Source organism: Pimephales promelas, chromosome 9, assembly GCF_988280905.1.
Source record: "Pimephales promelas chromosome 9, fPimPro1.hap1.1, whole genome shotgun sequence".
Classification (NCBI taxonomy): Eukaryota; Metazoa; Chordata; class Actinopteri; order Cypriniformes; family Leuciscidae; genus Pimephales; species Pimephales promelas.
In genome coordinates this window covers 5616974-5640539 of record NC_142777.1, presented here as the reverse complement: position 1 = coordinate 5640539, position 23566 = coordinate 5616974, and the positions used below count along the sequence as shown (strand labels likewise).

The 23566-nt window shown below is 38.9% G+C and overlaps 1 protein-coding gene across 1 annotated transcript in view; it reads left to right on the top strand.

The window, feature by feature from the left end:
* The first annotated feature begins 3939 nt into the window (after window positions 1–3939).
* Window positions 3940–23566, top strand: part of hspa9 (heat shock protein family A (Hsp70) member 9) — a 30512-nt gene continuing 10885 nt past the window's right edge. The window contains exons 1-10 of the mRNA XM_039694174.2: window positions 3940–4241; window positions 5006–5064; window positions 5144–5231; window positions 10795–10976; window positions 13211–13335; window positions 13420–13493; window positions 13864–13970; window positions 15675–15837; window positions 17969–18061; window positions 18905–19114. Coding sequence (XP_039550108.2) covers window positions 4158–4241; window positions 5006–5064; window positions 5144–5231; window positions 10795–10976; window positions 13211–13335; window positions 13420–13493; window positions 13864–13970; window positions 15675–15837; window positions 17969–18061; window positions 18905–19114 — 1185 coding nt within the window. The 5' untranslated portion in view covers window positions 3940–4157. The remainder of the gene's footprint in view (window positions 4242–5005; window positions 5065–5143; window positions 5232–10794; window positions 10977–13210; window positions 13336–13419; window positions 13494–13863; window positions 13971–15674; window positions 15838–17968; window positions 18062–18904; window positions 19115–23566) is intronic.

Sequence of the window (23566 nt, the reverse complement as noted above, 5' to 3'; positions counted from 1 at the left end):
ACGTCCCGTCTGCCCAGCGAGAGGCTGTTCACGTCCCGTCTGCCCAGCGAGAGACTGCTCACGTCCCGTCTGCCCAGCGAGAGACTGCTCACGTCCCGTCTGCCCAGCGAGAGACTGCTCACGTCCCGTCTGCCCAGCGAGAGACTGCTCACGTCCCGTCTGCCCAGCGAGAGACTGCTCACGTCCCGTCTGCCCAGCGAGAGACTGCTCACGTCCCGTCTGCCCAGCGAGAGACTGCTCACGTCCTGTCTGCCCAGCGAGAGACTGCTTACGTCCCGTCTGCCCAGCGAGAGACTGCTCACGTCCTGTCTGCCCAGCGAGAGACTGCTTACGTCCCGTCTGCCCAGCGAGAGACTGCTCACGTCCCGTCTGCCCAGCGAGAGACTGTTCACGTCCCGTCTGCCCAGCGAGAGGCTGTTCACGTCCCGTCTGCCCAGCGAGAGACTGCTCACGTCCCGTCTGCCCAGCGAGAGACTGCTCACGTCCCGTCTGCCCAGCGAGAGACTGTTCACGTCCCGTCTGCCCAGCGAGAGACTGCTCACGTCCCGTCTGCCCAGCGAGAGACTGCTCACGTCCCGTCTGCCCAGCGAGAGACTGCTCACGTCCCGTCTGCCCAGCGAGAGACTGCTCACGTCCCGTCTGCCCAGCGAGAGACTGCTCACGTCCCGTCTGCCCAGCGAGAGACTGCTCACGTCCCGTCTGCCCAGCGAGAGACTGCTCACGTCCTGTCTGCCCAGCGAGAGACTGCTTACGTCCCGTCTGCCCAGCGAGAGACTGCTCACGTCCCGTCTGCCCAGCGAGAGACTGTTCACGTCCCGTCTGCCCAGCGAGAGACTGCTCACGTCCCGTCTGCCCAGCGAGAGACTGTTCACGTCCCGTCTGCCCAGCGAGAGACTGTTCACGTCCCGTCTGCCCAGCGAGAGACTGTTTACGTCACGTCTGCTCAGGGAGAGACTGTTCACGTCACATCTGTTCAGCCAGAGACTGTCCACGCCACGTCTACCCGGGCAGAGACGGATCAGGAGATGCCCATTCGCATGGCCGCGAGGGCACGGATGGACTATTTGGACGATCTGATTCAGATCCTGGACATGCCTGTGCTCGCTGTTCCAGAGCCGGAGCTAGTGTCCGTTCCAGAGCCGGAGCCGGAGCGAGTGTCCAATGTTCATGAGCCTCTGCCGGTGCCTGCTGTTCCTGAGCCTGTGCCTGCTGTTCCAGAGTCTGCTCCAAAGCCAGAGACAGATCAGGAGAAACCTATTCTCGCAGCCGGAGGAATACCCAGCAACTGGAGCGTCTGGCACGGATCCTGGAAAGACCCTTCAGACCTTTTGTATCCTTGGTTCCAGAGCTGGAGCCAGTGCCTCTTCTGGAGCCAGTGCCTGTTCCAGAGCCGGCGGCAGAGTCAGTGCCTGTTTCAGACCCTGTGTTTGTTTCTGTGTTTGTGTCTGTCCTTGTGACCATTTCTGTTTTAATGGCTGTTTCTGAGCCAGTGTCGGCAGTTCCTGAGCCCGTGGCTGCTGTTCCAGAGCCGGACGAGTCGAGACCGAGACCAACGAGAGTCCGAGTCGAGACCGAGACCAAAGAGAGTCGAGTCCGAGTCGAGACCGAGACCAAAGAGAGTCGAGTCCGAGTCGAGGCCGAGACCAAAGACAGTCAAGTCTGAGTCGAGACCGAGACCAAAGAGAGTCGAGTCTGAGTCAAGACCGAGACCAAAGACAGTCGAGTCCGAGTCGAGACCGAGACCAAAGAGAGTCAAGTCCGAGTCGAGGCCGAGACCAAAGACAGATTTTTGGATTTTTGCTTTTAAGTATAGCGTCTCATTAATGTTTACAGTAAATTACATGTATGTTTCAGGTTCCCACGGCTCTTGGTCCCACACTGCTTACTGCTTGCCACAATTCTTTAGTAGGATTTATAAACTGTATTCCTTATGGGAACATAGACATACTGTAATTATTTTTATACTCTACAAACTGTATATTCTATCCCCTAAACCAAAACCACAGAAAACTTTGCATTTGTACATTTGCAAATAAATAAAAATAAAATAAAATAAATAATTTAATATGATTTATATGGTTTTCCTATAGGGACCAGAAAATGTCCCCGCAAGGTAAAAAATGACTGGTATTATTATCATTGCGTGGACGTTTGGTCCCCATTACATAGGGTTTCCCAAAAAAATACACACACACAGAGAGAGAGAGGGGTTACTATTGATAATCTTTCACTTAGAGCACAGAGACAAAGCTAAAACATTGTGTTGATTAGTGACATTAAATGTTTTCACAGCAGTTAAATAAAAAATAGTAGCCTATTAAAAACAAACAGCCATTGTTATTTGACATCATGGCACTTGAACCTGACCTTTAAACCACATCAGCAGCTATTTGGAACAGCTACGTGCATTTCTGACTGAAACAGTTTGCTCGCAGTGACAGTAAAAAGTGTTCAAATTCAGTCATGGGAATTTCACTGTTTATATGCTTCATACCCTAGGAATATAAAGCAGAGCGAAGAGCAATTCAACATCTTTCTCCAGCGAGAAGTTTGTCTCAAAGAAAAGATGTCTCAAGGAGAACATTACACAATACCGAGAGCTATAATAACACTTATATATCTCAAACAGACATGTGACAGCATCAGTTTATAAATATCACAACAATTGCTGAACCTTGCTGGACTTCATGTATTTCGTGAGAATTGTGACGGACAACAACAGTGTCGCACAGAAGCAGAAAGATGCTTGTGTTCAGGGGTCACCTCTGCTTTGCCATGAGCGCCACCTGCTGTCAGAGACTGAATCTGCATTTCATTTCAGCTTCTAATATAGATGAAGTGTGAGGGAGTGGATATCTTGGAGTTCGCTGGATGTAGAAGGACAAGCTCTGAATGTTGTCTGGAGTCTGGACCCAGTGTCATGAAGACTGATGCCTGGACAGAAATAGAGGAGAGAAACTAAGAAAGAAATGCAGGCTAGATGGATTTGCAAGGTGACTAAACTTTGTTTCCTCATAGAATTATGTCACGGTGTCATTCCCATTCATCTATGCACGTGATCAAATCAAGAGCAAAACACTGTGCAGGATAGCAAGACTTTTTTTGTCTAAGGTTTCTTTGGAAACCTGCTGACACCTGATGTCTTTTAGTCTTTTTAGTCTGGAACAATCAAAATAAATCTTAAAAAAAAAAAAAAAAGAAAGGGCCTCAAAACAGTATCTATATAATTTCCATATATATATATATATATATATATATATATATATATATATATACTGTATATAACTGAAAATAAGGGCTTGGTTCATAAATTTGCTCCAATGAATGTGAAACTTGTCCAATATAATAATGACAATGGTATTTTCAGTACATAATTATACAAACTAAGCATATAAGCAAATTAGCAGTAAAAAAAACTAATAATAATTGTTTTATCACAGAGAACAATAACACAAGCATAAGGTGGTATAACCATAAATAACCATAAAAAAATCACATAAAAATGATAATAATAAAAAATAAGAAAGGGATAATATGTTAAAACTGTACATGAAGAGCCCAAATGTACAATGTAGAAAAGAATACAATTTATAATAAAACAGATATTTTATTTTCTTTTTTTAAATAAAGAATCCTAAATGTTTGTCAGATGCATTGAGAGGCATGCTAGAATGCAATTATAATAAAATAACAATAATGAAATAGAAGTAATGAAAATGTTACATGATGTAATGACTACGAAAGATTGTGGTTTCTGGTTTGACCTTCAGGATTGCAGCTTTTGATGTCCACATATGTGCCTTGTGTGTTTCACCATTTTATAATTATTCAATCAAATTTTTGGATCAGATTTATATAATTTCGGATAACAACAGCATATAACACACACTAGATAATTACATTAAACAACATTGCAATTTCAGTTTAAAGCAGAATGTCGTATTCTGGTCAGGCGCTCCGTGGGCTGCTATGAGGTCCTTCTGATCGCCATGTGGTGTTGGATAATTCTAGAAGAACGTCAGTGAGACTTCATCACAAGCGTTACCTGAGCACAGGGCCTGAGAGTGACCCACCAGAGCTCATTTATTTGACATTCAGTGGCTTTGCAAAGACCCGTTACTTAACGTTCATTTATATTAGCTATTAAGTACTTAAAGATGTTGTCTGCGGCGAGAACAGCAGCGAGAAACATGTCATGCTCTCAGAAAACCTCCAGCAGTGTGTCTGGTCTCATCAAGAAGGTGAGTGACTTCTTCACTACTACTGAGTGCCCTTAAAGTGAGCTGTCAGTCAGAATGATTGAATGATAGTCTCTTTATATCGAGCCGACGTGATTTTGATGTGTAACGTTAACGTTAGATGAAGTGTGCAGTGATGATGGTTTGGTAACAGGATCCGTTGACATTTGCCTGAAGTGATTAACGTTAGTAATCATGTGTTTTGAGCCATTCTCATCATATAAAATCTGTTAAAGACACAAACCAGTGGGATACAAGCTTTAAACCAATCATTGTATTAAGAAAACAAAGCAAAAACCCAAATGTTAATGTGATTTAACCACGTTCCAGCGTTATGCAAGTGATTTGTTATAGAGACATGATGATTTATTATCCGTTAAATCATCTGGACAGTTAAAAGTGTGTAAACAGCAGTGGAGGTCATTTATTTGGTGTGTGTGGAGTTGAGGAAGAGTGTGTTTGACCTTCATGAAGTGTCCCTGAAGCATCCCACCTCGGGTTATGAAATGAGCTTTCCTTCATCTGGCTGTTGTTCATTTATAACATTTACTGACTGACTGTTTAAAGTAATATTGGCATTATGTGAAAGTACTGTAATCCACGTGATTCTCTTCAACATGACCACATGGTCAGACCTGTGCAATGGAGTAATCCTGTGGCACTAACTGCACTCTGTACAACATCTCATACAGTGATTTCCTCTCTATTTTGTGTTAAAGTTTTGATATTTTCTTGAAACTTCCATTTTTGTGTCTCATTTTTGTCAGGCTTGTTGGAATGGGTTGACTCAACAAACTCTCCAGTCTTCAGCCAGACGTCAGTATGCGTGAGTATGATATTAGCTGGTCTATGATAGATGATGAAGGTCCATGAACGCGTGTCTGAGCTGCCGGGTGGTTTTTCAGTTCGGAGGCGATCCGAGGCGCTGTTATCGGTATTGATCTGGGAACCACAAACTCCTGCGTGGCTGTGATGGAGGGAAAACAAGCAAAGGTAAGCCAGAAGTAATGCTCCTGGTTTCACTCAGTGTTGTTTTTTGCAGCCTTTTTAGTTTTAGTCTTAGTCTTAGTCTTTTGGACGAAAATGCTTTTAAGTTTTAGTCACATTTTAGTCACTTATAAACTTAATAGTTTTAGTCAAGTTTTAGTCGACGAAAACACAAAAGGTTTTAGTCGACGAAAACACCAAAAGGTTTTAGTCAAGTTTAATCAATTTTAGTAAAAAAAAAGTAGTCTTTAACAAATTAATTTAGTTTAAAAAGTAGTGGAAATGGGCTTAGGTTTGACAGATTTAGCAAGTGTTGCAATTCATAAAACAAGCTAACCGCCTTTGTATAATAAACTAGACTTTCTCATTGATGGAGGTGCAGTGCTGCCATTGCCAAGCTGTACTTCATTGTCACATTGGGCAGAAACCTTTTATCCCCATATTTCAAGTTATAGTTTTACCCCTGAATATTAAAAGCTATTTTCACCAGTTATCACAGTAATAAAGGAATAAAGGAATGGTTTAAAGTTTAAACAGCCAAAACGTTGAGCTACTAGAACATTGTACACAGATAAAGTGGTAACAGTGAAATCACTGTTTTACTCCAAAAAAAAGCCAAGCATAGAAACATTCTTACTTTGGCAATTGTGGCTTTATTTGAGAAATTTCTAAAGTGCAATGAACAACGTAGTATGCAGAGTTGTAGTACTCGAGACTCGGTCTCGAGACCATATTTTAATGGTCTTGGTCTTGTCATGGACTCGTGTCCATTTGGACTCGGAATTGACTCGTACTCGAACATTTTTTTTTTTAGGACTCGGAATTATTCCCGAGTCCACTCGAGTTCAATTAAAAATATTTTTCATGATTATTAATGTATGTTAATAAAATATTTCTTTAAATCGATTGACACGCCCAGTGATTGGTGATTTTCTAGTGCGCAACTGCGCATGATAAATTGTAATAAAATTACTTTTAACACCACCTATGTGGCCTTTTTACCCTAAACTGATCATATTTTTTAAACTCTAAGTAAATTCAGTAAAAAAAAAAGGATTTCTCTAAGTAAATAAAAGTAAATTAGGTAATCAACCCTCACTGGTCTCGGTCTCGACTCGGACTCGACCGTCTCTGGTCTCGGACTCGACTCTCTATGGACTCGGTCTTGACTCGGACTCGACTCTCTCTGGTCTCGGTGTCGACTCGGACTCGAGTGAGGTGGTCTCGACTACAACACTGGTAGTATGCATCAATAAGATGCACATTTTTTGTAAACACAAACATTATGTATATAACCCAGTCTATCTTTAACTTGTGCAAACTGCAAAGTTGCAAACATTCTGAAACAAAATAATAAAATAAATATCTAATCCTGAGGTGCATTGACCAAAGAATGCATACTTGGATATAAAGTATGAAACAAACATGACACTTGGAGTGTGTTGAACATAAAAATGAATAAGACAATCCCAGAATAAACACTGTATTTGGTCTTGGTTAGTTCGGTATTTTACACTTAAAGGTGCCATCTAACATAATAAATCAAATCCTACTCCATATTCCATAACAGATGGGGGCAGTATACCTCCAAAAAATGACTTGTGCTCCTACCATCGCGCATGTTATTCAAATCATTTGACATGATAGTAAAAGTTTGGAAGACCGCAGTTTCACGTGGAACATTTGGAGATTTTTAGAGATCAGAGACTCAATGAACTAAACACTAGAGTGAACTAAACTAAACACTATGAATCTCAACACTAAATGATGAAGACCGCCTCATAGATCTCAAAAACAAGCTGGTGCATTTCGACGGTATGGGAAAATAAAAGCTTGGGCAATTATTTGAAGTTTATGGTATTCGTTTTGTTCATATTACACTTTTATTGTTAGTGAATTAATTTGACAGACAGCATTCGCTGATGTTGATCAAGCTAGCGCCGTGAATTCACCGTGAGACACACGCAATCGACACTTAGCAAGCAGGTTAGTTAAGCTCTCAGATTCTGTCAATTATATTACGCAATTCAAAGAATAAATACCGTTTTGGCGCTTGTACATGTTACACTACAGATCCCTAGCGCACGTGAACCGATCGTCTCTACTAGCTTGAAAAAGAACACGAACTCTGTTGAAAGATACAGTATGCTACAACTTACCAAAATGTATTCCTCATGCATAATGTCGACCAAACATTTTTTTGAACTCTACCCTGAACTGAAATGTAGTAGTGGGCTGTATTTCCACACGACTGACATCAGGTTCAAGTACACATACACACACACACACACAAGCCGGCGCGAGCGCGACTCACTCGCGTATTGCAGTTTGGCTGGTGCTAACGTTGCCCGTCCGCATACCGCCTCCCATGGCCGGAAGTGGTATTACGATACCTGCCGGGCCGGGGCTAGTAATTTAGCATGCTAATTCAGGTTAATATCTCGGCAGCACTATAACTTGTCAGTTTTTTAATGACATCTTTGCACTTATTTCTTCTCATTCTTTTGATGCGTGTAGCTCATTTTTCGTATATTGTTACTTCAATTATTACATATGGCACCTTTAAAGCCCTGTTTTATCCTGTTTTTAAACCCTTACACTTAAAGAACGGTTAAGATTGAAATTTGGACAAATGCTGTTGTCCCGAGAATTTTAGGTTTGTGTGTTAGCACCCACACAATCATTCATAAAACGCATTAAACATTCATTTACAAAGACGTCAAACTCACCGAGTGGTCAGGGATGTTCACTGATATGCTCACACAAACATCGCTGAAAAATATGCTTTCCAACAGGTTTTATCCTAGTTTTTGTCCGACTCTATTGACTTGACTTGGTACAAAAACTACCATTAAACCCTGTGTTGTTGTTGTTGTGTGGAATCTGGTGCGCGCGTGGCGGCCGGTGCTGGGCGCACGCGATAGGAAACGGCAGCATTGCTGATACTTATTTTTAGCTCAATACAGACCGATTTCACGCAAAACAGGCATAAATTACATGCATTGTGAACGTCAGACTTATAATCATTTTCGTTCCGTCTCGTCAACGAAAACTTGAAAACGTCTCGTCATGTTTTAGTCACCTCAGAGCTATTTTTAGCTAGTCATCGTCGCGTTATCGTCATAAAAAAGCGGTGCGTTGACGAAATCATTTCGTTATAGTCATCACTGTGAAAACATTACTGCACTCAGAGTGAAATACATGTTTGAACTGTTTTAACTGAAAGAAACATATCTTAAAATATGTCCATGCAATTGTTTTGTTTCAAGATGCACACGAGTAAAGGTGTTTTTTTTTTTCTTTCTAAGGTGCTTTTATGAAAGCTAAGGTCTAATCCTGGCTTAATCTAAGCCCTGTTTGTGGAACTGAGCCATGAAGTGTTAATTTAGTTGTTGCGGCACATAAAAACAATACAAAACCGCTAAGAGCGCAGGAGTAACTCCTGTGACAACATTTTAAAGGGTTTTGTCTCAGGACTCAGTGATATACCGCACTGTTATGTGCTTACGTGTCATTGTTTAAAATAGTGCTGTAGCGGCGCGTCGATAATTCGACGTCAAAATTGCGTCGACGTCATATTTTTGCATCAACGCTTCTTTATTTATTTATTTTTTGCATGTTCCCGGCGGTACAGCTTGCCACACACACGTGGGAGACCGAAACATTGCAGAATAGAGGACTAAGACAACTTGAAGTGAATGTGCTATCCATTAAATGAATCACACACAGTAAACAAACCCTTAAGAAAAAAAAATTGCAATTTAGATGCGCAAACTGGGTGCCGGTGTGGTGAGACGTACAAGCTCGGGCAGATTCGGCTTGAAGTCGTTCCCGGACGCGGCGCCGGGCGCGCTGTTACAAAAAAAGGCGTACACACACAGCCAGCCACAGTCTTCCTGGTCTTGCGCACCCAACGCGTCATTTTTGCCGTGCGCACATTCGCGCTCGTGCGGACGTGTTGAGTATAAACAAGGCTTTACTCCGTGTCAGCACGCGCTCTGATCAGTAGGTGCACAAACCTCTCCCGATTCATCTCCAGCAGTAGCAGCCTCCGATCGCACCTCTAACTCCGCCTCCGTTTTCCTCCTCAGCTGATATTAATATTTAAACATTCTCTATGATAAAAAATGTTTGTAAAAAATAATTTAATAACACGGTTTTGGTGGTTGTAGAGTTATGATGGTGTTCAAATACATAACATTAGACTAACGATTGCCAGCTTATAGTATCTTGATTCAGTATGCTAGTATTTATTTGAGATATTGTTTTTTTATTAATTGAGCAGCAGAAAAAATATTCTTTATATTAGTCGTCCAATTAGTCATTAGATTAGTCGACTAATCGATAAAATAATCGCCCAACTAATCGTTTAGTTAATAATCGTTTACCCCAGCCCTAGTTTAAAATGTGCAAAATATGAACAAAGCTTATAAAATGCACTGTCTCAAGAATTTACATGGGGCAAAAATGTATCTTCCTCAACATTTTTGGCCGGTTTTCCAATACAAATCGTCCCCTTGGAATTATAAGGTTTCATCTGCGTTCTGAACAGTTTTGAGATATTGAGCTTCAAAGTTTTTGCATTCCATATAGGAAAATGTGTATGGGGAACAAGTTTCTTTCAAACGTAAAAATAACAGGGACCCTAAATGTACAAAACACATCACATAAAGTAAATAAATTGTCACAGAATAAGAATATGTGAATAACTCAATTTTGACAAAAATGTCAGATAGAACCTTATAATTCCAAGGGGACGAAATATCTAGACATCTTTGACATGCAAATGTAAAACAAAGTCTTGATAAATTAAACAAATGAAGTGAACCTTTGACATGAACGTTTAGTTAATTTAGTTGGCCGTTTAGTTGGCCAGGTCATGTTTGTAAATGAGAAGTGGTTCTCAAACATTTTACCTGGATAAATAAAGGTTAAAAAAAAAAATGAACAAATATCTGTTCATGTCAATATATGAAGAGTTCAGATGCAAAAGCCTCTAAGTGCCATTTGAAATTTTCTTCTTTAATGAGATTTTTATCAAGCTTGTATATTTAAGTTCAGTGATTTCACTTAAATGGCAATGATAATTACCTATTAATTGTTATTTAAGTGAAATTACTGAACTTAAATATACAAGCTTGATAAAAATCATCATTAAAGAAGAAAATTTCAAATGGCATTTAGAGGCTTTTGCATCTGAACTCTTCATATATATATATATATTTATTTATTTTTAGTGTAAACTCATTTTTAAAATCAATTTCATGAACAAAACTTGTAAATGCATTTTGATTTAAGAATATTTAGATGATTGCACTGGAAAACCAGACTGAGGAAGGTCACTTTTTTGCAGTGTGATCAGAAGGTACAGTAAAAGAGGCCTCTTCTTTGTATTACAATTTTTACCAGAAATCATGTGAATTATAATGAAATGCACATTTGAAATGATGTAAAGCCCCTGTTGAGAACAAGTATTCCTTCAACTGTGAATGAAGGATGAATCAGTCACCTCTACTACTGTTTCCATTGAATCAAAATGCTGTTGAACTAAAGCGCATCGCCGTAACAGGTCCTGGAAAACGCAGAGGGTGCGAGGACGACCCCGTCAGTGGTGGCCTTCACATCTGAAGGAGAGCGGCTCGTGGGAATGCCGGCTAAACGTCAAGCGGTCACCAACCCCAACAACACTCTCTACGCCACCAAACGTCTGATTGGACGGCGCTATGATGACGCTGAAGTCCAGAAAGATTTGTAAGGCATTTCAAACTTGATGTCCAAACATGCACTCACTCACTGTACATACACGCTAGTTATTATACTCGCAAACTTGTAATTAGGGCTGTCATGATGCAATTTGCCTGTGTTGATCAATTCCTGAAATTTCAGAGAATCCATGAACCGCATTACACTGCTTTCTGCTGCACGATATATTAAAACTAAACGTTAGTCGGCTAGAAGAGGCTTAGTTGACCAATTTTATTAGGCGCTTGAAATGTCTACTTTTAAGCAAACATATCCAAAGCGAAATAATGTACTCTGTCACGTCAGCATCACTGACTCAGACAACATTATTATAAATAATGTCTCCTTGCTATTTTTCCGTTTGTGTGTGCTCGAGTGCGGAAAAGGCTATATTACGCCTATATGTTTAAAACGCTCATTATGGTTTAGTATTCTCCTCAGGATCCACAAGTTTCCTACGCCCCATGAGGCCTTGCGTCAGAAGTGGGCGCGACTTCCGTTTTGAAGTAAACAAAGCACGATTTGACATGCTTGACACTCGTTCATTCAACAGTTGACAGTCATTCAAGTTATAGCGATCCAAACTAGCTAACGATGTGGGAACACAACCTCAACGAAATTCAAAAGGGTGAAATAACAGTACCTTTACCCTCCGCAGTAGTTGATTGGGAGTATTATAATAACATTATTAATAATCAATACTCATCAAGGCATGGTGACAGACAGTTGTGCGAGCTGACAAACAATTAAAATAAAAAATACACCCTTAGTCATTGTGCTTTGGAGTTTATTCAAAATTATAAATGAATGTGCTACTTGAATACATTAACTGGCACATTTGGTATTCTGTCAACACAGGCTTTGATCCTGAGTTTAGGTGTAACATCAGTAGCGAACAGCCAATCACATGCTGATAGAGTTTATAGAATATTAAGAATTTAAACAAATGTACACAGGAAGATTCGTCGTCTTTTGGGAGGTGATGGAAACTAACGTTACAGTCGCTGGCAGGATCACTCTGATTTCGTTTTCAGCTTATGTTCAACTAGAAAAATCTGTAGTCGGATGCAGCAATAATTCACAGTAAATGCTGCTCTGGACTAACTCACTTTCTGTGTGGGAAGGTGTTTCATAATGAGGTGTTGCGCTGTCATCCAGTTAATTGTCAAAATAATCGACAGATTACTCGATCACCAAAATAATGGAAATGTTCTTGGCATGTAAATTTTCAGGAATAGTTCACTTTTAAAAAAAACTTTTGCTGATAATTTACTCACCCCCATGTCATCCAAGATGTCCATGTCTTTCTTCCCTCAGTCGAAAAGAAATTAAGGTTTTTGAAGAAAACATTCCAGCATTTTCTCCATATAATGGACTTCAATGGGGTCCAAACAGTTCATGGTCCAAATGAGCGTTTCAGTGCAGCTTTAAATGATTCCAGACGATGAATAAGGGTCTTATCAAGCGAAACGATCGCTCATTTCAACAATAAATAAAAAAGTTGAAGTTTTATAAGCACAAATGTTCGCCTTGCTCTGTTCTGTGATGAGCGTTCATGACTCGAATGAACGAATCTTTTTTCGAGTCATTTCGTTCGTTGAGTGAACCAAATGACTCAAAAAGATTTGTTCGTTTTGATGACCGATTGTTTCACTAGATAAGACCCTTATTCATCGTCTGGTGTCGTTTAAAGCCCTTTGAACAGTTTGCACTGAAACTGTCTTTTGGACCTTGAACCGTTTGGTTCCCATTGAAGTCCATTATATGGAGAAAAATGCTGGAATGTTTTCATCAAAAACCTTAATTTCTTTTCGACTGAAGAAAGAAAGACATGGACATCTTGGATGACATGGGGGTGAGTAAATTATCAGCAAATGTTTTTTTTAAAAGTGAACTAATCATTTAATCAATTTTCATGAAATATTAACAATACATCGACAGTATCGACTAATCGTCACCTATATTGGCATGAATGGGTCCAAAAGTATTCGGGAAACATCTGTGGAAGAGTAAGAGCAGCTTATTAGAAATAACATCACTGCAAATAAAGATGATGTCTTGTTCTCGTGTTTCATCGACATGTTTGTGGTGTTCATAATATTTACTCACAACACTCATGTCCACTCGCATGATCACTGAACGCTTCTGTGCTGAGATTAATCCATCAAATCAACTGGAATTAATCTTTAACATCCTTTCTTTTTTTTTTGCAAATAAGTTATGAGCTTTGCTGTGATTGACAGGAAAAATGTGCCGTATAAGATCGTGCGTGCCTCTAACGGAGACGCCTGGCTGGAAGCTCACGGCAAACTGTACTCGCCCAGTCAGGCCGGAGCCTTCATCCTCATGAAGATGAAGGAGACCGCAGGTGAGTCCTGCCTGAAGAACAGCAGCTTCACACCCAAATAATCCAAAGCTCCATCAAACCACTGTTCCCTCTCTTCTTTCTCAGAGAGCTACTTGGGCCATCCGGCGAAGAACGCTGTTATTACAGTGCCGGCGTACTTCAACGACTCCCAGAGACAGGTCAACCTCACCTTCTGCTTTTCTCTTTCTGAAAGGGATAGTTCACCCAGAAATGGAAATTATGTCATCTTTTCTTCACCTTTGTTGTTCCAAACCTGTATGAGTTTCTTCTGTTGAACACAAACCAAACCGTTTATGGGCCCCATTGATCTCCATAATGTTTACTCCATAATATTGAAGTCAATGGGGTCCATTAACAGGTTTGGAACAACTTGAGGGTGAGTAAATGATGACAGAGTTGATGATTTAGTAGCATTTAACTCTAACGAAAGCACTCTGTTATCGGCCACTGACGTGAGTGCTCATGTTGTGAACCGCTTTGCTTTATCAGATGCGTTCCTGTCTGTAAAACGTGGTGTGTTTGTTACAGGCGACTAAGGATGCAGGACAGATTGCCGGTTTGAATGTGCTGCGTGTCATCAATGAGCCGACTGCTGCTGCTTTAGCCTATGGACTGGATAAGACTCAAGACAAAGTGTAAGTATCAGATGCTCTTACTAGTGTTGTCAAAAAACTCGGTACTTCGGTACCAAGTCGGTACTAAAAAAAAAAAAATGTTACGGTACCAGCTTTTCTAGGTACCGAATACCTGGTTAATCCAGTTCTAGACGCGCTGTCTGAAACGTGCACAGTTGCGTCCTCTTCATAACGCTGATATGCTCTCTCTCTGAATCCACTTGTTGACACGAAAGGAGGAAAGAGCCACATATGGAAATATTTTGGATTAGGCTAATGTCACGTTGCCATAAGAGGCCGATTACATGCAAATTCGCAATTTCAAATATAGGCGCGAGGCAAGCGCGCTCATAATAAAAACTCGTTGCATAGCAACGACAGACGCCGCGTGAGAGCAAGCGCTTTGGAAAGAATAAGCACGCGCAAAAATATAATAAAAAAAAAAACACGCGCGATATGTGAACGGCCTCTAAAGTGCTTTCGGGGTAGTTTTACGAGTACATGAGCACAGTAGTATCCAACCGACACCAGAGTACTGGTGTATTAGTATCGATGCATCCCTATTTAATGTCAGTGCCAGTTCTAGGCGTATTCTTGCCTTTATAACTCCGCAGTTTTAAAAAGCCTTTTCTAAATTAAATATGAATGCAGTTTTAGATTAAATAAAAGTACAGTCAAGTCAAATAAAACATGTTTTTTCTCCTGTAGCCTATAGTTTGGTAATGCTACAATAAGATACCATTTATCAACATTAGCTACTTCACATCAACACATTGAGTGAACAATATATTTTTACAACATTAATTAATGTTTGTAAATGTTATTTAATAGAGACACTTGATTGTTCATGTTTGTTCACTTAATTCATTGTGCATTAAATAAATGTTAACAGATTAGAACTTTACAAACAACTTTAAAAATGTGTTCGTGTATACTATTGTTTATTTTAGGTCATTTTATCTAATTTTTTTCTAAAGTGTTTATAATACAAATGTACAGTTTCCATACTTGTAACCGTGATAAACACTTAAATATATGTAAATTTAAACTAAGCTTTGGTACCGAAATTGGTACCGAGAACCGTGAATTTTTACTGGTATTGGTACCGAATACTGAAATTTTGGTACCGTGACAACACTAGCTCTTACTACAATATTTTATTTTATCTTTACACACCAACATTGCTAGAGATTACGCCAATACATATTCATGTCCAATACTGATGCCAATCCAAAAAACAACAAAAAAACAAATCAGGCCTCTAATTTTTTAGGTACAGCTAGCTGGTCTATTAAACAGTAGCAAGTAAGTAATCAATTCTGTGCGATATAGGTCGTCTATGATATCGTAAATGTTGATTTAATCTGATATTATCGAGTATGTCCCTCACTTTACAAAAACACACCCATTACACTAATGTAGTCTGGTAAATTAGTCTGTTAATTTACTAGACTACAGTAAATCTGTTTGTATTTATGCAGATATATATTGTATTCATTTGTTTTATGCATGTTTCTGATAGGGACACATGTGTGTCCATGTGTTTTATTGTGTGGTGTATATAATATGGATGTACAGTGTTGATTGATGTGTTTTTTATGCCAGCGTTAAGATATTAGTGTGTCTGATGTCAAACAAACAAAGACCGAATGCACAGATCCAATATCTGGAGTCTTGTTTCTAATGACTTCATTCAAAAGCAAACTATATCTGTCTTTATTCCAGAATTGCTGTGTATGATCTTGGCGGCGGGACGTTTGATATCTCGGTCTTGGAGATCCAGAAGGGAGTTTTTGAGGTGAAATCCACCAATGGAGACACCTTCCTGGGTGGAGAAGATTTTGATCAGCACCTTCTCAAACATATAGTGAAGGAGTTCAAGAGAGAGGTTTGTATCCCTGTGTGTGTGTGTGTGTGTAAGTGTGTGTGTGTGTGTGTGTGTGTGTGTGTGTAAGTAGTGTTTCACCCATGGCTGATAACAATCACCGGTATTTATTTTGAAAGGGTCATTAAAAACCCTGATTTTCAGCAGCATTTGCCCATTTAGACCATTTTGCAAGATGTAAACAACACTGGTCCAGAAGCACTTCCTGTTTCAGTTTGTAACTGTTTTCTTTATTTCACATGTAAAGAAAACATCTTAAAGATGTTGTTTAACTTTTTGTTTCAGTTTTACATGTTCTGTTGGTTGTATTTTATCCCAGCTTTTATATAGTGTTAAACTGAAACAGGAAGTGCTTCTGGACCAGTGTTGATTACATCTTGCAAAATGGTCTATATAACTTCATATGCTATATTAAAATGGACCACACTCAATTTTTCAGACAGTTTACATTGTGTAAAATGGTAAAGTTAGATTAAACCGCTATGAATACTGCTGTTTTTACCATCTAAGATCCTTATGATGTACTGGCAACCAGTAAATGACAAAAATAAAATAAATATTTAAGTATAAATTAGGGCTGTCAAACGATTGATCGCGATTAATCGCATCCAAAATAAAAGTTTGTGTTTACATAATATATGTGGATGCACTGTGTATAATTATTTTGTATATATATTAATACACACACATTCATGTATATTTAAGGAAAAAAATATTATTTATATATAAAATATTTATATATAATATACATTATACATAAATCTATATACAGTGTATACATGAAAATATTTCTTAAATGTATACAAGCATGTGTGTGTATATATATATATATATATATATATATAATTATACACAGTGCACCCACATATATTATGTAAACACAAACTTTTATTTTGGATGCGATTAATCGTTTGACAGCCCTAGTATAAATATAAATAAATACCTGCATTTAATAGGGCTGTCAAACGATTAATCGCATCCAAAATAAAAATTTGTGTTTACATAATATATGTTGGTGCACTGTGTATAATTATTTTATATATGTATAAATACACACACGTGCATGTATAAGAAATATTTTCATGCATATACTGTATGTAGATTTATATATAATTTATATTATATAGAAATACCCACATATATTATGTAAACACAAACTTATATTTTGGATGCGATTTAATCGTTTTACAGGCCTAGCATTTAATTTTAGTCATTGATTTAAACCCCTAATATTAAGCCTCAATATAGAATGTAAAAAAACTTGAACTATTGTGTTTTTTTTTTTTTAGCAGAATTATTAATAATCAGACTGCAATGCAAAATACAGTCCTTTTTAAGCTCGTCTTCGGCTAGCAGCCAAACTTGGTCAAATATTTAGTTAATTTAGACGACCCATTAATTTTAATGAATTTTACATAATTTTCCAAGTTTGCTATATTGATCAATTCTGCGGTTTCATCATTTGAATATTTGTTTGATTGGAATCCACACTTTGTGGATATTAATGTTGTCGAGTTCAAGTGTAAGTGATGTGATTTAATTAGGCGCGCTCAATATTCATCTTCATATAGTGCTGTATTAGTGTGAATATAAGATAATATTAGAGCCTGGAATCATAACTAGAGCTGGGTAAAAAAATATCGATTCCTCTATTAATCGATTCTTGAATCTATTAGTCATCCTGTTTTCATTTTATGAATGGATGAAGCATTGTAGCGCGTATCCCATCCTATAAATCGCAATAATCTTTGTGCTTTGATTCTACTGATACTAAAAGTCTCAAATTTCAAATTGAGTCCATTTACCAGATATCCAAAGTAATCAATATTGAATCGAATTAAGATTAGGGTTGGTTATTGACACAAATTTCACAACCGCACTGAGAGGAGAACTGGGCCTCTGATGGTCTGGTTTCTCACAAGGGTTTGAGTTTACCATTGTCTTTACAGCAGAATTGTATTCTCTCTCCGTCACTGAATCAGTATTTCCTGTTCTCACTGTAAAGCTGCTTTGAAGCGATCTGTATTGTAGAAGTAGGTCACTGTTTGCATTAGGTAATGCAGGATTCTCACCATCCAGGTAAAGAATGTGTGCTGCTTGTTAATGTGTGTGTGTGTGTGTGGTCTCGTTGCAGTCTGGAGTGGATCTGATGAAAGACAACATGGCTCTGCAGAGGGTGAGAGAGGCTGCGGAGAAAGCCAAGTGTGAACTGTCTTCCTCTCTTCAGGTGAGTGTCTGGTCACATGACTGCTCTTAGCACACACAAAGACATGATTTATTATTATTCAAATTATAACCCACAAATTAAAGACGCATTTCTATTGCGGCAATATAATTGTACTGTAAAATCCAAAATTAAGTGTATAAAATAAGAGTTTATTTTATATAACAGTTTTAAATATTTCCTTTTTTCTAATAATGTGCCATTGAGCTTTTATTTTAGCATAAAACTTCAGGGAGAGCTTTTATTTGATTAAAATGTGTAAAGATGTTTTGCGCCACAGTTCTGTGTGTCGGCCACATGCGTCTCATGTCACAACGAGGAAACATAAAATGCCACACAGAACGTGTGGGGAAAGCTAACAGATTGTATTCTAGCAGTGTTTCCCCTACCATTGACCATCAAGGCCATTTTTGCCTTACGAGTAGCAGAAAACACAGGGAAAATCATAAATGTGGAAAAATCACATTCCTGATGGGAAACAGACTGGAATTGAAAGGGACAGTTCACCCATAAATGAGAATTGTTTATTGACCCTCATGTTGTTCCAAATCTGGCTTTCATTTTTGAGTGAACTGTCCCTTTAAAACTGTAATTAGCAATAATCTTCCCTTCCACTGAAGCACTTAAATCAAAGTGTGTGTTTATTTATTTCGTGGTTGTTGAACATGTCAAACCTGACAACACATCTAAAAGTGCCAATTATAATTTGAGTGCTGAAGTGAATAGTGAATAGTCTGTGTTTTTTAGGGAATGGATTATTATTTGATATTGAAATTGGGAGAAGAGGAACAGCTATTCCTGTTATTTCACCAAGCTTGCGCTGTATCTTAATGTTTCCGCACACAGACTGACATCAACCTGCCCTACCTGACGATGGACGCCTCTGGGCCCAAACACTTGAACATGAAGCTCACGCGCTCCCAGTTCGAAAGCATCGTGGCGGATCTCATCCGCAGGACGGTGTCTCCATGCCAGAAGGCCATGCAAGATGCCGAAGTCTCCAAGAGTGACATCGGAGAAGTGCTGCTGGTCGGGGGAATGAGCCGAATGCCAAAGGTCAGAACTGAACCGCTCTCCACATGAAGCGGCTTCATTGCCATTAGCTCTGTACAGATAAAACGTTGGTGAAATTTTTCCCGTTCACATGGATACTTGAAAGCGATACAGTGTTATATGTTAAGGCCAGACAAGTCATTTGTTGAGGTCAATTTGTAAAGAAAGACTACACGGTTGCGCACATTCAAACGCGCGTTAGCAATAAGGTACGAGAGGCTGTGCTGTATCGTGAATGAGTAACGGCTGAAGGGCGTTGTTAGGCTCGACGCAAAGCAGAGCCTTCTATCGTGAACAGTGTTGGGTAAGTTACTCAAAAGTAATTGGTTACTAGTTACTAATTACCTCTTCAACAGTGTAATTAGATTACTGTACTAATTACTCCTCTCTAAAAAGTATTTAATTACTTTGAATTACTAATTACTTTCAAAATCCCACATCAATCTCAACCAGCTGAATAATACAAGGATAGACATGAATCTGTTTTTATAAATACTATAAAATTGCATGAATTATCCTTTAAAGGGACTCTGTGTAGGAAATACCCCCATCTAGTGGTTAAATAGTATTTTGCATTCAAACGAATTTTGCTCTCCAGCGCCTCGCATTTTCAAGTGCGTATTGCATCTACGGTTGCCGTTATGTACCAAAAATGCTATGACAGGATGTCTTGTAGTAACACTTCATCGAGTTTTTCTCCGGGTGAACAGGTTTGTAACTTAAAAAAAAACAGCAACTTATGTGTTAACTTATGTGTACAATTTATGTGTCTAGCTGTATAAATTAATTTTAATTCTCTGTACAATCTTATCCACATAGCAAAATCACAATTTTAGCTAATTGATCATTTATATATAAAAAGAAAGCTATAGAAAATCTTACAGAGAGCAATATTTTCTTACAATCATTATCTCTATATTCTTACTGAATTTATAGGTTATAAAGAATTAACTTACAAACCTTGTTTTTAGCACCTTCCTTCACAATAGCTGCGAGTAAAGTAGTCAATAGCTGCTATTCATCAAAGACCTTGTTTAACTTTTTTACCTATAAATGTTATACTGTCTATATAATAAAGTACACAACCAAGCAATGACAAAAAATTAAGTCAGACTGTAACATTGACTAACCTGTCGAGGAGAAAGCAGGCAACTTCAGCGTCTCTTCTGAAATCTTTCTGCTGCATTAGCTATTTCCACGGTTGAAAACGCTATCCCGATATTTAAGGCCATTGCACACTGAGTACGAAATTTTCGTATGCGTATTTTCCTGTACGTCAGCCTAAAAATTCGTCACGCATAGAAACCTTGCACACTGAGTCCGTTGCGTATTTATTAAACCTTTGCGGGGAAAAACGCAAAAATACCAAATGGATTCGTCAAGCAGAGAGGATGATTTTTGCCCTCTCTCATATTGAAAAGAGAAGAATTAGAAAATATCCATCCAATCCTGAAATTGCGCCGAGAGGAATTATCCTGAGCGATTCAAAATTTACCTCAGAATGTCAGCGGGACAGTTTGATGCTTTGCTAGCGATTCTGGAGCCACATTTTAAAAACAAGACCACCAATTTCCGTGAACCAATCGATTCTGAACGGAGACTGGCAGTGTGTCTGGTATGGACCAGGTATGGACACACACAAACACACACACACCCGCGCGCGGCCCTGTGGAAGCGCTGGGCAGACAGAACAGCTAGGCTGTTATTGTGTATGTATTGTGTATATTGTGTGCCCAACTAATACATTAGTTATCGAATAGGCAGCTCAATCACACCTTATTCGATCCTAAATTTCAATCTGATTGAAAGGGGAGGTTTATTAATTTCATAATCCAATATAGAGAAGAGAACATAAACACTTGATCGAATTGAAAACCGAAACTGAAAGCACGGCGCATAATGTTCTGTTCAATGATTTGAGGACGAGCTCCCCCGGCCCTGAATTGTCAAAAGACCTCTCAAAATGCTGGCTCTGGATGCGAAAAACGCAGAAAATCGAACCATATCCGATTAATTTTATGACGGAAAAATTAATGGCCTTGTTTTTTGCAATCTCCGGTCACGTTTCCTTTTTCGTTCAAGTCTGGCCTTTTTTTGCGAGGAGGATGCATTCTCCTGTGACTCGGCATATGGTCCGCAACAAATAATAGAGCAAAAGAGCAATCAGCAATCATAGGAGTGCAATGCAGCCGTTTAAACTTGCAGGGAATGCGCCTCTCAATGTGACGTGACGATGGCTCTGAGTCTGAACGAAAACGCGTTGTGGAAACGCGTTTGGCTGGTGGTACTTTTTGACCCTCTCTGCTATTATAGTTTTCAAGATGGCGGAACGGACATGGAAGCCTCCGTGAACCTACCCGTCCCATGTACATAAAGATAATAAATTCTTCATTTACGAGGATAAGTCAGATAATTTGCAGAGGTATTTGTACACCATTGAGGACATATTTATGAATAAAAATATTGATTTCAGATAATAAAATACCTAAAAATCTACACAGAGTCCCTTTAAAATGACCAAGGTGGAGAAGGTTACATTATAAAAACATCCTTTTTAACATCAGACAATGCATTTTGATGTTAAACCCACTGTTTTATGTCTGATCTCATGACATTTCACACTTTTTTTCATACATATTTTACAATAATTCATACAAATTTGTACGAGTGCGGTCGTAATATTTAGACACCTCATAAAATGCATACGAATCGCTGTGAGATCGGATTGATCTATGCACAGTATTTACCTCGATTACATCAAAAGTAACTGTAATTAAATTACAGATAAATTAAGAGTAATCCCTTACTTTACATTTTCAAAGGAAAAGTAATTAAATTACAGTAACTTATTACTTAGTAATTAGTTACACCCAACACTGATTGTGAACACTTATTCACAATAGCACTTGCCTCGAGTACCTTATTGCTTTTACAAAACCGCTACCACACAATACAAATATTAAAGTAAAAAAAGTATTAAAAGTGCAACTTTTATGGAGTAAAATCACTAAAAGCCTTCCTTCCGCTAGAAATAAATAGTCCCTGACCGTGAACAGCAACAACGCTCCAATGTGTAATATTCATGAAAGCTCAAATAAAAACAACATAGGAACTGCGCTGTGATGCACATAACCGTTGGTGAACCAATCATAGCAGTGTTTAATCATGAATAAAGCACAGTTATTGACCAATCAGAATCAAGGATTGGAACTAAATTTTTCAATGCTTGTACCTTGGAACTATTTGGCCAGCTCGCAATCCCAAACGAGTGTGTGCGGCGTACCTGCTTTGTTTCAGGTCTAGCTAGATGCGCTTGCGCTTTGGTAGACAAAGAAACAAAACGTCCTCGCGCTGCGCAAGCCATTGAAATGAATGGGTTTCATAGCGCAGCGCTGCGCATGCCGCGTCCTGTTGCAAAGGTTTGTGAGAAAAAAAAAATACAAAGTTTGCTAGGACAAAGACTGTTAATCACGCAATAAAAAAATTGACGCCGTTAAAATGGGTTTGTGTTAACGCCGTTAATAACGCGTTTAACTGACAGCCCTAATAAATACCTATAGACCACAGGTGTCAAACTCGGTTCCTTGAGGCCCACAGCCCTACAAAGTTTAGTTCCAGCCCTGTTTCAACACACACATTGCAGTTTTCAAATAAGCCTGAAGGACTTGATTAGCTGATCAGGTTTGTTTAATTAGGGTTGAAGCTAAACTCTGCAGGGTTGTGGCCCTCCAAAGACTATAGACCATTTTGCAAGATGTAAACAACACTGGTCCAGAAGCACTTCCTGTTTCAGTTTTTTAACACTACATAAAAGCTGGGATAAAATACAACCAACAGAACATATAAAACTGAATCAAAAAGTTAAATAACATCTTTAGGATGTTTTTCTTTACATGTGAAATAAAGAAAACAGTTACAAACTGAAACAGGAAGTGTTTCTAGACCAGTGTTGTTTACATCTAGCAAAATGGTCTATGGACTATTGAGAATGAGGTGTCGCGTGCCGATTTAGGCGGGGTCTGAGCCGGTCGGCCATGATGGTAGGAGATGCTATCGGTTACCAGGGGCAACGCCTTTAGAAACCATTGACGCGATTAACATTCCAGAGCTCTTTAAAATTTCGCACGTTTATTATTTTGGCAGGACAGAGACGGATCTAAGAATACGAGAAAAAAAGGAAGAAAGTAAAGCAATGCTAAAAGATAAGGCCAAAGAAAAGGGACCTTACAGGAACAAACTCACACAAAGTGCAAAACAGATGTATTTGGAGAAGCAGCATCAATATATTTGTTCTTCTGCACTAATAACAGTATTATTATTCTATTATTATTACTTATGTTGTCCATGAAACATGTTGTCCAAATAGCCTATATATTTCAGTTCTCAATAAATATTGTTAAGCCATATCAAGTTGTTTCAAACATTTATTTCAATGAAATAAAAAAGTAATGAACA